The sequence below is a fragment of the Monodon monoceros genome, unplaced genomic scaffold, assembly GCF_005190385.1.
Source record: "Monodon monoceros isolate NGI ecotype Baffin Bay Population unplaced genomic scaffold, NGI_Narwhal_1 Super_Scaffold_19, whole genome shotgun sequence".
NCBI classification, from domain to species: Eukaryota; Metazoa; Chordata; class Mammalia; order Artiodactyla; family Monodontidae; genus Monodon; species Monodon monoceros.
The window spans coordinates 49,682,368-49,697,100 of record NW_021703775.1 but is presented as its reverse complement, the minus strand read 5'-3'; the positions used below and the strand labels follow the sequence as shown (position 1 = coordinate 49,697,100).

The following is a 14,733-nucleotide window of genomic DNA, read 5'->3' as shown; positions in this document are numbered from 1 at the left end:
TACTGTATTATTTTAATTATAATAGATATCCCTTAATAAGCATGTACATATTGATATTAATGTACTAAATAGTATACTAAGTGCTTATTATGTGGTGCTTTGTATTTTATAAAATAATTTCAGGGGTAGAAAGATATGAAAAGGGTTTTTTCATGGTAGGGGTTAGGCATTTTGCTTTGGAGACAAAGTTTACTTTAATGACAAACATAATGACACTTGATAAAAAATTATGCACACATATGCATACGTATTAAGGTGGACTCTGAATATACAGACTATTTTTATAAACCTAAACCAAACTAAATAATATCTCCCACTCTGCAGAGAGTACATCCTATGTAACCAGGTTCTTTAGGATATGTGAGAAGTAATGAACTAGTATGAATACCAAACTGTTAACAAGGACTATCTAGGAGAGAGGGGTTTGCTGAATAGTGGTCAAAAAGAGCTTTCATTCTTCATTCTATATAATGTACTTTTGTTTTCTACTAATGTATTATTCATGAAATAACTAAAATTTTAAGAACTAGTAGCCGTTTATAGCAAATGTTTACACATTACACTCTCCTCTAGCCATCTGCAAGAATAACATTCATCCCATTTAAGGTTTCATTAAATTTTACATATTACACACATATACACACACACATACTCTAAAATCTATGTGAAGAAACTATACTATAGAATATTAAATAAGTAATTTTCTTAAATAGTACCCCTAATTGTTTCTTTTTATGGAACATGATACTTAACTTTTCTCCAATACTATTTATATTTAACATGTTATCTTTTTGATTTAGAAGTATCTCTTAACATTCAAGAGAAAGTCACAACCAAAATCCCTAACCTAGCAATACTTTGCACTACCCATTATATCTTTTCTTAACTAGTTTCTCTCCTTTTCTATCCATTCTTTAGCTTTGATGTTGGTTTTTTAATTGGGTTCTTAACTGACAGACTGCAAGAGTTTGGTCAGAAAAGTTTAAATACAATTTTTAGTAGTGTCATATTTTTTCTTAGTCAAATATATATCAAACTGACTACTGTGAAAATTGAAAAGCAACACCTGTAAATTTTAAGAACAATTTAAAGAATATACTTAGGTAGGAAATCTTACCAAGATTTTACGAAATGTTCTTAAATATGGCACTGGAACTAAAAAAGATTCACAAAGCATAAAATGAGAGCAATTTTGAGCAGTGACAAATTGAGAAGGTGTTAAAGAGCTATAAAAATAAATAATATCTTGGATGTATACTCAGATACTATGAGTCAGATTAGTGTGGCGTTTTGTCATTTATTTAATAATCATGTTTTTTCAATTCACATTACTGAAATGAACCATTTAATAAACAGCTGTCAAGTTATAAAAAGATGAAGTTTTTCTTGATTAGGTAACAGATTTAGACCTGGCAAAGGAACATTTTGCAAATAAAGCCACAATAACCAGTTTTATTCTTGGGAAAAGTGTGTGCAGTTTGGGGGCTGGCAGTGTGTAACTTCTTGAAAACATCCAAAATGCAGAAGATAACAAAAATCTGGTTGATAGTTGTTCCTGACTTGATAGTACTATTCTTTTCATTTAAAGAAATTTTTGAACAGATCACCAAGTTCCAGAACTAGGTCTAGCTCAGATTTACAGATTTAAAATATTGACAGGATTTCCTTAATATGTCAATAATCAAAGAGTTAAATAACTTATTTAACGTCCAACTAAAATTCACATTATACTGGTATTTACTGCAACGAAGTTATTATTTACATTAATCAACTGGCAATAGGCGGATACAACACACTTAAATTATTGCTCAATAAAAGCATAATCCATGACTTGATATATATTTGTAGAAATTAATCAAATTTAGTTGAATCTTTAAATTGCCTGTTCACTTTTCCTCTTTTGAACTCTTTCTCCGATGATTTAAACTGAAAAAAAAAAAAAAGACTTTTAAAAACAGGTCATAATAATATTACAGCTAACAAAAATACCATTAAAAACACTTAATACTTTTAATAATTATTAAAAGCTTCAAGTCACTACACTTAAGAGTGTAACAACAGCGTGTTGTAATTTGAATTCATTTACACTGAAATAAATTATCGTCCTTCGTTTCTACTTCTATTTTCGAAGTACTCATCAACATTGTTCTCTAACATTAATCGACCCTGGTAATCTCAGTTTCCAGCATTTCGCTCTATGGGAACACCGTCAAGCGCTAAAAAGGCTTATAAAAAAAAAGAAAAGAATTATTGAGAATAATTATAAAGATCACATGAGTTTGTCATCCCGAGAGCTAGGGAGATTCTCCTTTCTTTCTAGTTTCAAAGGAGTACAATTAAACGTACAGGTAAAGCTCGAAGGTCTTTTTTTTTATTGTGCGTGGGACGGTCTTCCGCTTCTCTTTGTATTCCATTTTACCTTCCGCCTTCATCCTCCCGGCCCCCTCACTCTTTCCTCCAGGTCCAATTTCTTCGAGGTTTCAGAGTCGTGCTCCCTCCGGTAAAAAGGAAGTCTCGGTATTTTCAAACTTTCTCCGTGGCCACCCAGGCTCCCACCCTCCCCGCCCCCACCGGCCGCAGGAGCAAGCACCTGGCGAAGCCGGCGCGCACCTGGGGAGGGGATGGTATCCCAAAGGCCTCGTTCCGAGTGGGGGAGGGGAGGGGAGTCTGTTCCCTCCCCCCGCCTCCCGACGGTGACTCATAGCCGAGAACTGGCCGGCAGAGGTGAGCAGCCGCGGGCAGGGGCCGGGGGCGGGGCCGCCAGGTCTGGAAGGTCTGCTCCGCCCCGCCGAGCGTCCAAAGCGCGCAGCCGGTCGGCCAGCTCGCACCGTGCTCCTGGCCCCGGGGCACCTCGCTGTCGTCCTCCCGACGCGGACCCGCGCGTCCCAGGTCTCGCGCCTTCCCGCCGGCCAGCGGGCTCCCGGCGGCCTACTCTGTCCGCACGTCCTCCCGCGAGCCCCCGGCCCGCCTCGAGCCCCTCGCGCTCTTGTCCTCGGCGCGCGCAACATGGCGCCCCCCCACGTCCTTGCGTTCGGGCTCCTGCTCGCCGCTGCGACGGCGGCGGTGGCCGCGGCCCAGGAAGGTGAGGAGCGGAGTTGCGGGGTTAGGAGGACCAAGGGGTGGCGGCCCTCGGCGCCCTAGACGTAACCTGCGGGGACTGGGCGGGCGGCCGCGCTTCTCCGCCCGGAGACGGACGGCGCGGGGCTGCCTAGGCTCTGTGCGGGTGGGAGGCAGCGGGAAGGCGCCCACTCGCGCGGCCCGGAGGGAGCAGCCTCGCCTGGCGCTCTGCGCGCCTCTCTCGGGATATGGACCGGGGCAGGGGCGGAGGGGCAGGCGGGGAGCAGAGTGGCTGCGGCCGCGGCCGCCTCGACGCGCCCACCTTCTTCGGCCCCTGCGCACTTGGGGTTTTGGCGAAGTGGAAACCTGCCCGGGCCGGAAGGGGACTCTGCGACTGCGACCTGCGGCCCCGCCCCTCCCCGGGCACCTGCGGTGGGCCCCGGATGTGGGTCTCGGGCGGGGACTAGCGGCTGCGGTGAGGCCTCTTGGGCCGCTACGCACCTGTGCGCGGGGAGGAGGGCCTTAACTACGAGGTGTGTGGATGTTTTCTCTTCAAGGATCATATAAATAATGCCAAGTTTATTGTAGGGAACCCAGATATATCGATAATCGTAAAGAGTAAAAAAAAGTCATATTGGGGCTTCCCTGGTGGCGCAGTGGTTGAGAGTCCGCCTGCCGATGCAGGGGACACGGGTTCGTGCCCCGGTCTGCGAAGATTCCCACATGCCGCGGAGTGGCTGGGCCCGTGAGCCATGGCCGCTGAGCCTGCGCATCCAGAGCCTGTGCTCTGCAAAGGGAGAGGCCAGAACAGTGAGAGGCCCGCGTACCACCAATAAAAAAAAATAGTAATTGGGTATTTTTTTCTTTTAGACATTGCTCTAAACATTACCCTAAACCTAAACACATTGTTTTATGTCTTGATTTTTTTCCCCCTACATAATATCCAGAGTTTTCCATTTCCTTTAGTCTTGAAAAGCATGATTTAAATGGTACAAAACAATCTATAGCCTGGAAGGTCGCACCATTATCCTAATGTTGGACATGTAGTTTGATTCCAGTTTTTCTTACTCTGGAATAAACATCTTGGCTGCCATCTCTTGATTTATTTGTAAGGTCGTGGCTAGCAGTGAAGTGTCAGTTAGCCACAGTTTTGTGGAAAGGCTTTTGTAGTCTCACCAGCAGGGCTCAGCCTAATTCACTACACTTTCAAAATAATGCAGTTTAATCAACTCACGTTTTTTCAACTTCAATCTGAGGCCAAATACTTAATTTTAAATTGCTTTAAAGTGATGATAGCTGCTGTAGGAGTATGTTCAGAAAGTCTGATTGGTCTCTTTTAAATTTCACATTGTTTAGGCATAAATATGTGCTCTGAGCAGGTATAGCGTAGTGCTGCATAGGATTTTAACTCCTCGAGGACCGCTCTATACTTTCTCCTTTTATGACCCCGATACTGAGTTTAGTGCTGGACAGATTATATAGGTGGTTCGTATTGATTATAATTTAAACAGGGAAAAACTAAAGCCAACTTGAGATATGAAGGAGCAATATATAAATTCTTTGGTCTGTTGTAATTTTTGTTTTTAAAGATTGCACTCTCTTAGCTAGACGAAGAAATTAAATGTGCTTGCCATTTGAAGTTAAAATGAACTTTTGAGATAGTCGAAGATATAACTATTAAATTGACATCAGTATCCAGGATGGGCTGCTTAATAGCACTTTCAAAATCAGGTTCTAGAATTTAATTTATTAGGAAACGCACATCCGGAGGTACCTCCAAATTCAATTGAAAGTATAATTTTTCTAAGATACGAAATTGTCCAAGGGTTGAATATGTTCCCATTAAGTCTCAAGAAGCATCTCTTATTAAGAAAGTGAGGTGGGAAGAGGGAGGTAATGTGAGTTATTCACTGATCATAGAATTGGTACTTCTTTAAAGTTAATTTTTATTATATATTGGGATCTAGTTGATTTTACAATGTGTTTCAGGTGTACAGCAAAATGGTTCAGTTATACATATATCCATGCTTTTTCAGATTCTTTTCCCATATAGGTTATTATAGAATATTGAGTGGAGTTCCCTGTGCTATACAGCAGGTCTGTGTTATCTATTTTATTTTATTTTACTTTTTAAATTAAAAGAATTTTTGGCCACGCCGCGTGGCATGTGGAATCTTAGTTCCCTGACCAGGGATCAAACCCACGGCCCCTGTACTGGAAGTGTGGAGTCTTAACCACTGGACCGCCAGGGAAGACCCTTGGTTATCTATTTTATGTATACTAGTGTGTTGTTGATTTTGGGGAAAAGACTCCATGACCGACAGACAAATGTTTATCTAGCAGGACAGGAGGAGGGAAGAAGCTGAGTCTGGGAGTATCACGAAGGCAAAGCTGAATCTGGTGTTTGGAGAGTTTATTCTTGGTTTAAAACACAAAAATTGGAATGCATGCAAATTAGACTGTCTATATAATATGTACAAACTATTTAGCATAATGTCAGCCACTCCAATTATAGCTGAAAAATGACACATTCGGGACCACTTTTTAAGGCTGTATGTTCCTGTAACTTGGGCATTATTGTCAGAACGTAATTTAGCTGATCCACCATCAGAGTTGACAGTTGGATCCTCATTTTTTTTTTTTTTTTTTTTTGCGGTATGCGGGCCTCTCACTGTTGTGGCCTCTTCCGTTGCGGAGCGCAGGCTCATCGGCCATGGCTTACGGGCCCAGCCGCTCCGTGGCATGTGGGATCTTCCCGGACCGGGGCACGAACCCGCGTCCCCTGCATCGACAAGCGGACTCTCAACCACTGCGCCACCAGGGAAGCCCTGGATCCTCATTTTTAAAGTGGATTTTTTTCCCCTGCAGGATGTGTGTGTGAAAACTACAAACTGACCACAAACTGCTCTGTGAATGCACATGGTCAGTGCCAGTGTACTTCAATCGGTACACAACATTCCGTCATTTGCACAAAATGTGAGTAGAATATCCTCATTACCTCTAAGTTTTATTTTGACTTATACTTCTTTAATTGATTTGTCTTGAGTCGGGAAGCGTTTAATTGGCTTAAATCTGAATCATGTTATTTTGTCAACATTATCTCATCTCTGAAATTTCTTATGATTTAGAAAGTAAACCTGGGAACTTGTAAGTCTACGGTAATCTTTGGCCCTGGAAGTTTGGAGTAAATTAAATTTTTTCCTTAAGCATACAACAGCAGTTATTTTTCACTTTGACGTGATGCTTTGTTTTCAGTGGCTTCCAAATGTTTGGTGATGAAGGCAGAAATGAGTGGCTCCAAGGCTGGGAGAAGAGTGAAACCAGAGGGCGCTATCCAGAATAATGACGGGCTCTATGATCCCGAGTGTGACGACAAGGGGCTCTTTAAAGCCAAGCAGTGCAATGGCACCTCCACGTGCTGGTGTGTGAACACCGCTGGGGTCAGAAGAACCGATAAGGACAGTGAAATATCCTGCTCCGAGCCAGTGAGGACCTTGTGAGTTGGGCTACCTATAAATTACTTGTTTTCATGCTTTTTGGATTTGTTTAATTAAATTTAGTTTTGAACATATAATGTGATTTTGTGATTTAGAATTCAAAAGATAGAAGAGAGTGGACAGTGACAAGCCCCCATCCCATCTCAGTCCCCCATTTACTCAGTTTACTTCCGTAGAACAGATGTCATCAGTTTATGCCATAACCTTCCAGAGATCTTCTGTGAATTTACTAGCAATGTAGTTTTTCTTATTTTTAAATTTTTTTCTTATGGTAGCATACTAAACATAATTTTCCTTAATTTATTTTTACTTAACACTCTTCAGTATTTTAAAGTACGATTAGTGTTAAATGTATATGAATGATTTAAGTTATGTATATATTTGCTCATTTATTGTGTCTTACAGCAAGGTATGATTGTTTCAGGGATTAGGTAATGGAAAGGAATGGAAACACACTGCAGCTAGCTCAAGCCAAAAAGATTTTATTGGAAAGGACTAGAAAGACCAAGGCAGACACTCTCTCCACTTCTGTCTTCTGGAGCCTTGTGGCCACTTTTCTGTTTCTCTCAGTGCCTTTTTGTCTCTTCCCATGAACGTGACCCAACATGACCAACTAAGCCTTAGCTGCCTATATGTTATTTGTTTTCATGCTTTTTGGATTCATTTAATTAAATTTAGTTTTGAATATGTAATATGTGATCTTGAGTGTGGTGACCAGAGGCCAGAGGGTCCATGTTAGAAAGCCTGAGTTCTTTATGAATGATGTGTGTGAGGGCCAAGGAAGAAATGAAGGGCATATCTTTTGTATAGATCCTTTTTCTGTTAATTCTCCTGTAATTCCACTTGGGAATTTGGGTATTAGCATATTAAGAAAATAATATAAAAGGCTGAGTTGTTATGGTCAATCAATACTGTCTTTTTACTTTATAGCTGGATCATCATTGAACTAAAACACAAGACAAGAGAAAAACCTTATGATGTTCAAAGTTTGCAGGCGTAAGTGCTATTAAATGCATTATGTTTGCACAGTTGGTACTCAGAACTTCCATCCTACACCATTAGATAAACTAAAACAAGTCTCAATGCGTTTTCATATTTCTGAAAAATAAAATACTGTAAATAATATTTTTAACTTTTTTAAAAAAATAGAGGTGCAAGAATTGTATATTGTAGTACAATTGTATCCTGTAGTACCCTTCGCTCAGATTTACCAGTAAACATTTTGCCACATTTTCTTTTTATATGTGTATGCATATGTGTGTGTACTTTCTATATCTGAGCATGTATAAATATTATTTCCCCAGAACCATTTGAGAGCAAGTTCTAGATGTCATGCACCTTGACCCCTAAATACTGTGGTGTATCTTTTCCTAGGAACAAAAGGCATTCTCTTACATAACCACTATACAGTTATCAAATTCAGGAAATTTAATGTTGAACCACATCGTGCCAGTTTTCCCGATGTCCTTTGTGGCAATTTTTTCCCCTCTGACCCAGGACCCAGTCTAAGATCATGCATTTAGTTGTTATGACTGTTCAGTCTCTTTAAATATGGAACATTGCTTTGGCATTTCTTTGTCTTGTTTTTCCAATAAAATTTAAATTTTTAATTAACATTTGAATTATAAACCATCACATTGATATTTTTGAAGAGTATGGGCAAATTGTTTTATAGAATGTCCCTCAATTTTGGATTTGTCTCATGTTTCCTCATAATTAAATACAGGTAATTCATTTTTGACAGGAAAGCTACTTAAAGTGATCTTGTGTCCGTCTCAGTACTTCACATTGGGAGGCACACAACATCAGCTTGTCCCTTTACTAGTAATGTTAACTGGTCAGGGTGGTGTCCACCAGGTTTCTCTGCTATGGAGTTACCACTTTCCTTTTTGTAATTAATAAGTATAACCTGTGGGTAGATACTTGGATACTGTGTAAATATCCTGTTGCTAGTCAAACTAGAACTCAACAGTTTTTGTATCAATTATTATGATGATAGTTGCAAAATGGCATAAAATTTTTTATTTACAGTGCACTCAAGGAGGTCATCACAAGTCGTTATCAACTGGATCCAAAATATATCACAAATATTCTGGTAAGATTTTTTTTTTCTTTTAGCAAGTGAGCTTTAACAGAAAATTGGTCAGATAGCTTGGTTTGGGTATGATTTTTGATAGTGGTTAAACTGCATTTGAATAACAGTTTAAGCCCTGGGCACCTCATCCTGCAAATCCCCTGTTATTGTTTTCCTTCCATAGTCTTTGAAAACCTCAGTTTACCCTTAAAGAAAATGTGGTGTCTCTTACTATCCCTAACACATGCCAGTCTTCACACCTTGGAAAACCTCTCTCTGTGGTTGTTTTTGGCAATACTTAGGATGCTACGTAGTCCTGTTTTCTCTGGTTTCAGGAGCTAGTCTTTAACCAGTTAGCCCTTCCTTAACTCAACTTTGGTTGAAAAATGCTTGAATAGTGTGATGGAACTCTTTCAAGGCAGAAAATTGCTGTCATTTTTTAAAAGACTTTTTGGTAGGGACAGACTTTTTTCCTTCCTAAAAACAGAACATGGTAAATGCCACGGCATTTTGGATTGCATTTCTTTTTTAGCCTTAAAGTAGTTCTAACCAAATAAGGTACTTTAATATCTTGTTTCAAATCTTTTGAAAATTCTCTTTTGAAAAGAAAAGTATAACTGTCTTTGGTTGCATTGCTATTTTAATTCCTTTGGATAGATTTTTAAAACCTCCCAAAGATTTTGAAATTATTAGTGATAAACCCGATTATCCACTAATGGCAAGAAACACTGACACATGCAGATTACAGAAAATCAAACACTGAATATTCTGATTATTGAACAATGATATTTTCATACAGTTTTGGTTATAGTAATATTAATTTGTATTTTTCAATTTTTCCCCCAGTATGAGAATGATGTTATCGTTATTGATCTGGTACAAAATTCTTCTCAGAAAACTCAGAACGATGTGGACATAGCTGATGTGGCTTATTATTTTGAAAAAGATGTGAGTATAATCTTCCTCATTTTATTCCTGTGTTTAGAAATGTAATGTTGTCTATCATGCCTCAGTGGATTCAAGATCTTTCACCTGTTTATCTACTTTTAGATCAACTGTATGAATAACTGTTCTCCAACTGGTTCTCATGCTGCAATTAATTTTGTCCTCCTTGTCGTTCACACTCACCTTTCTTATACCCCTTTCTTACTTGCTTGTATATTTATACCTTTTTATCACATTGTTCTGCCTAGAATATCTTCTCTCCTATGATTCTTACTACCTCCTTGGCAGTTATTTAGTTTGTGAGTGTAGCCTTCCCCTACTATAATTTCCATTAACAAGAGACTATGTAAAAAATGCTGTGTGGGGCTTCCCTGGTGGCGCAGAGTCCGCCTGCTGATGCAGGGGACACAGGTTCACGCCCCGGTCCGGGAGGATCCCGCATGCCATGGAGCGGCTGGGCCCTTGAGCCATGGCCGCGGAGCCTGTGCTCCTCGGCGGGAGAGGCCACAACAGTGAGAGGCCCGCGTACCGCAAAAAAAAAAAAAAAAAAAATGCTGTGTAACTGGTGTGATTAAAATGTTTGTTTAAACTTTAATATACTGAAGTGAGCTATTTTCTTCTTTTTTTTTTCCTGAGCCCATCTCCTGGAATTTCAGTTACGTGTATGTTAGACCACTTGATAGTAACCACAAGGGCACTGAGGCTTTGTTCTTTTTTAAAAAGTTTTTTTGGCTGTGCTGTACAGCATGGGAGATCTTAGTTCCCTGACCAGGGATCAAACCCGTGCCCCCTGAAATGGAAGCATGGAGTGTTAACCACTGGACCACCAGGGAAGTCCCTTAAGTGAATTATTTCCTGATGAAATCTGGGATTCACTTCAAAATAACAAGACCAAGGAATTCCCTGGCAGTCCAGTGGTTAGGACTCCGTGATTTCACTGCCAAGGGCTTGAGTTCGATCCCTGGTCAGGGAACTAAGATCCCAGAAGCCAAGCGATGCAGCAAAACAAAACAAAATAAAACCCCACAAAACAAACAAAGAAAACAAAAAACCAGGCTGGGAGAGGCTGGGGGGGTGGGGATAGAAGGAAGAGTAGATAAAATAAGGTTGGCCATGTGTTTATGTTATTGAATCTGAGTTAACAGGTACATGGGATCTCATTATTCTATTCTTTGTACTTTTGTATATGTTTGAAATTTTCCTGTCATTAAAGTGGTGGGTATTTTTTGTTTTTTTCTTATGTTTCAATGGACGAGATTGTTATCACCAAAACCGTAAAGATTCTCGGCAGCAGTTCTTTTGGTACATAATTGGCACGTAATTCTATGTGGCCATGGTAGGTTTTCTTTACTATTTTAAATTGCTTTTCTCCTTCTCAATGTAGGTTAAAGATGAATCCTTGTTCCAGTCCAACAGGATGGACCTGAGAGTAAATGGGGAACTACTGGATCTGGATCCTAGTCGAACTTCAATTTACTATGTTGATGAAAAACCACCTGAATTTTCAATGCAGGGTCTACAAGCTGGTATAATTGCTGTCATTGTGGTTGTGGCAGTAGCAATTACTGCTGGAATTGCTGTGCTGGTGAGCATAGGACAAGTAAAATTTCATTTCAGGGTCTCTTCTTTGAAGAAAAGGTGATAATATGAAAAAGCCACAACCGTGTGCCAAAACAAGTTAATGAAACCAAGTCTTCATTTTCTGTAATCCTTTATGCTGAATGAATCTATTGCATTTCCGGTCCCTTTTTATAAAATAGTCAACCTTATGAAGCAAGAAAGGATACTGATCTGAGAAAAGCTTGTAGCTGAGCACCTCACAGGTTGGTTACATTGCTGTCAAATAGCAAACGTCCTTCAGTTGTCCTCACTGCACACAGGAGTGCAGTTCAACACTGTTGCCAGGGTTAGTGCAAAGTAACCTGAATTCCCAAACCATTCAGTGAGATGAAACTACAGAACACAAATTAATGTTAGCATAAAAAAGAATTAAAAGGGATAAGTGTGAAGCAGCAGTTCAAAATAAAAGATTTAATGTAAACTGAACTTAGCAGTGCTTCAGAAGAAGACTGTATCACCTGAAAAAGCAGCATTCGTTCTAGCTACGTAAGGGTACTTCAGCATCAGGAAATTTTACCAATGCAACAAATTCAGAAATAGATTTGATGGTATATGAGAAGTTATATTTTCAGTTCAGCAGCATTATCACACTTGGCTATCCATCTGGAAGAAAACAAAAGTTGGATTCCTGTTTCACCCCACCAGGGCTGGCCGTATTGCTCAGCTGTGTGTGAATAGCACGTTTTGGAGCACAGCAGCGTGAAAGGAGTTGGGCAGTATACCCATGTTCAAACACAAATTCTAGACGGGTTATAGTTCAAAATGTTAAAGAATAAAGTAAGTCTCAAAATTAATTTAGGAGATGTTGTACAACCTTGGGATAAAAGAAACCAAGTAAGGTGGGAAATCTGGAATCCATGAAGGAAGAAGTATATATTTGACTTCATTGAAATTAAATATTTTGTATGGCAGAGATACTGTAAAGTGAAAAAAATGTCAATGATAGGCTCGGGGAAAATATGCACTATGCATAAAACAAAAGATTATTATGCATAATATATAAAGGGTTCTTAGAAAATGATGAGGAAACTAAAGAAAGAGTGGTAACAGGTGTGAATAGACAATTTACAGAAAAGGAATTCCAGATGGCAGATAAACACATGAAAGGTTCATCATAGAAATCTAATTGTCCTACAGAAATGAAAGCACAAGTACATAAGGAAGCATGGTCAAGGTCATGTATTCCAGCGTTGCTAGTAAGGTGAATCTGGAAACAACCTGAGTGTACATCCAGAGGAGGATGGATGAGTAAACTGTGGGGTATCCATGCCATGGAATAAAGTGGCTATTAAAAAGAAGGAGTTAAAAAAAAAAAAAGAAGTTCAATCTATAGCTTTTGATCTGGAAGGATTCCTGTGATGTGGATACAGGCTGTGCAAAGAGGGAAATGATACTCTGCATGATCCCATTTGTTTTTTGAGACCCCCTAAAACTTACATGCACGTGTTCATACATTTGTGTTAGGATGTGGAAGAATCATACATTTCACCAAAGATTATTCATTGTTTTCTCAGTGCATTTGAGAAACAATGTCTACGGATAGATTTTAAAATTAAATTGGTTCATATCAGAATTGTGTTCATTAAAAGCATATGTGTCAATTTAGACTAACTTTTTGTTTGGGTAGCAGTCCTCAAATAGTAATCATTTTTCTTCCATATAGGTTGTTTCCAGAAAGAAAAGAATGGCAAAATATGAGAAAGCTGAGGTAAGTGGATTATTTAATTAAAAGGCCCTTGTTTTAATCTCTTATTCCTAATAATCCCTATACCTTCCAGACACTGACAGGTTTCAATTACACTTGAGTCCCTTTATAGTATAGTCCTTAGGGTCTTAGGGAGAGTCTCACAATGCTAAATGTTCTTGCACGAGTTCCATAGCAGACCAGATTATGTTGAATTCTGACCACTTATTGGCTAGGCAAGTTATTTAACTTCCCTTAAGCCTCCGTGTTTCCTTTATCTGTAAAACGGGGATAATAGTACAGACCCATTGTAAGGATTTAATAAAGTAGTCTGTGTAAAGTGCCGATCCCATGCTTGCCGCACAGCAAGATGTTTGCCATCTGTAGTAGTTGTCATCTTGTCTCGGTTCTGCCTATAATTAATTGTGTGATCTCAGACAAATCATTTAATTCTAAACTTCAATTTCCTCACCCATAAAGTAAAAGATTCAAAATAGAAAATGAATTGGTTCTTCCTATATTTAAAAATGGTATACATTTAACAAAAATATTACCCATTCTTAAAGATTTAGCTTACCTGCTACTTCCCTCTGTCACTTTGGCCATCTTAACTCTAAAAAGCAATTTGGATCATGTACTTAATGTGTGTTTCCTTGTAATATACCTTTTTTAAAAAAAATTTAAATAAGTCATAAATGTGGAAGAGAATTTTCTTGCGTTCCTTTTTGTTTTTTAAGCTATTTTCAGAATAAACAAAAGACTGGGTCCAAAATTATTTTAATTTTTTCTTTTTCCCTCTATTTCAGATAAAGGAGATGGGTGAAATGCATAGGGAACTCAATGCGTAACACTAATTTGAAGAGTAACTATAAGAAGGGAAATTAGCAAACAGACTCAGATTACAAACGTATGAACATGGGGCAAAGAGAAGATCTTTGAAGACCACTATTGTGTTAGTTAACATCATATATTTGTAACAGTTAAACCTGTACTCAAAATATAAGCAGTTTGAAATTGACTTTACTTATCTTAAAGTTTGACCACAAGTATCATATATATGCAGATCTGATATAAAACCCAGAATTTGAACTGCATAGTTTGAATTATTTATGCCTAACATTGAAGGGTATGCATTAAATACGCTTCCACAGTAGAGTCTGAGTGACTTCTGTCTCGTCTGTTTGTGATTAAAATAGCTGCCTTTCTGTCTACTTTGAGTCTTGTACATATAAATGTTTTTTATGAACTATGAAATAAAAGATTTAAAAAATGACTTTCCTATCTTCATTTCAATCATATTGAATCAAATTTCATAGTATACAAATAAGATAATAGGTTAAGAAATGCTCTGAATGCTAGCTACAAATTAGAATTTGCGTGAGTCCTTATAATCATGTATATTCAATATAAAATTTATAACCTGTAGCGTGTAACTTTTTTAATAACATTTTTTAAAAAAAATATCTATTTTGGCTGCGCCAGGTCTTCGTTGCGGCACGCAGGCTCTTTAGCTGTGGCGTGTGGACTTCTTAGCGGCATGCAGGATCTAGTTCCCCCACCAGGGGTTGAACCTGGGCCCCCTGCATTGGGAGCACAGAGTCTTACCCACTGGAGCACCAGGGAAGTCCCTGTAGTGTGTAACATCTACACAGAAAAACCAAACAATTTTATTCTGCATGCATCTCAGATCCTATTTTAGTCAAAGTGACATTTTGACAGACACTTAATACCTTGAGGCAGAATTGATGGAGAATGTTGTGAACCATGAATTCCATGGTTGGTTGAATTAGAAGCACCGTTTTTTTCAACTGAATAATTACGGTACAAACACATTTTATATGAAGTTAAAGTGTCCT

At 39.0% G+C, this 14,733-nt stretch overlaps 1 protein-coding gene across 1 annotated transcript; it reads left to right on the top strand.

Annotated features, from left to right (window-relative positions):
• Positions 1-2,771: 2,771 nt before the first annotated feature.
• EPCAM (epithelial cell adhesion molecule) lies at positions 2,772-14,158 on the top strand. The gene is made up of 9 exons (XM_029232557.1): positions 2,772-3,082; positions 5,926-6,033; positions 6,313-6,553; positions 7,485-7,550; positions 8,586-8,649; positions 9,475-9,576; positions 10,958-11,158; positions 12,857-12,901; positions 13,684-14,158. Exons 1-9 carry the CDS (start codon positions 3,007-3,009, stop codon positions 13,723-13,725), a joined length of 945 nt encoding a protein of 314 aa, XP_029088390.1. The 5' UTR covers positions 2,772-3,006; the 3' UTR covers positions 13,726-14,158.
• The last annotated feature ends 575 nt before the right edge of the window (positions 14,159-14,733 follow it).

Excerpts from the sequence above, each read along its gene's own strand:
- EPCAM (XM_029232557.1), top strand. The coding sequence starts at position 3,007 with ATGGCGCCCCCCCACGTCCTTGCGTTCGGGCTCCTGCTCGCCGCTGCG. Across the intron at positions 3,083-5,925 it reads GGTGGCCGCGGCCCAGGAAG|GATGTGTGTGTGAAAACTAC; the intron begins GTGAGGAGCGGA and ends TTTCCCCTGCAG. Across the intron at positions 9,577-10,957 it reads CTTATTATTTTGAAAAAGAT|GTTAAAGATGAATCCTTGTT; the intron begins GTGAGTATAATC and ends TTCTCAATGTAG.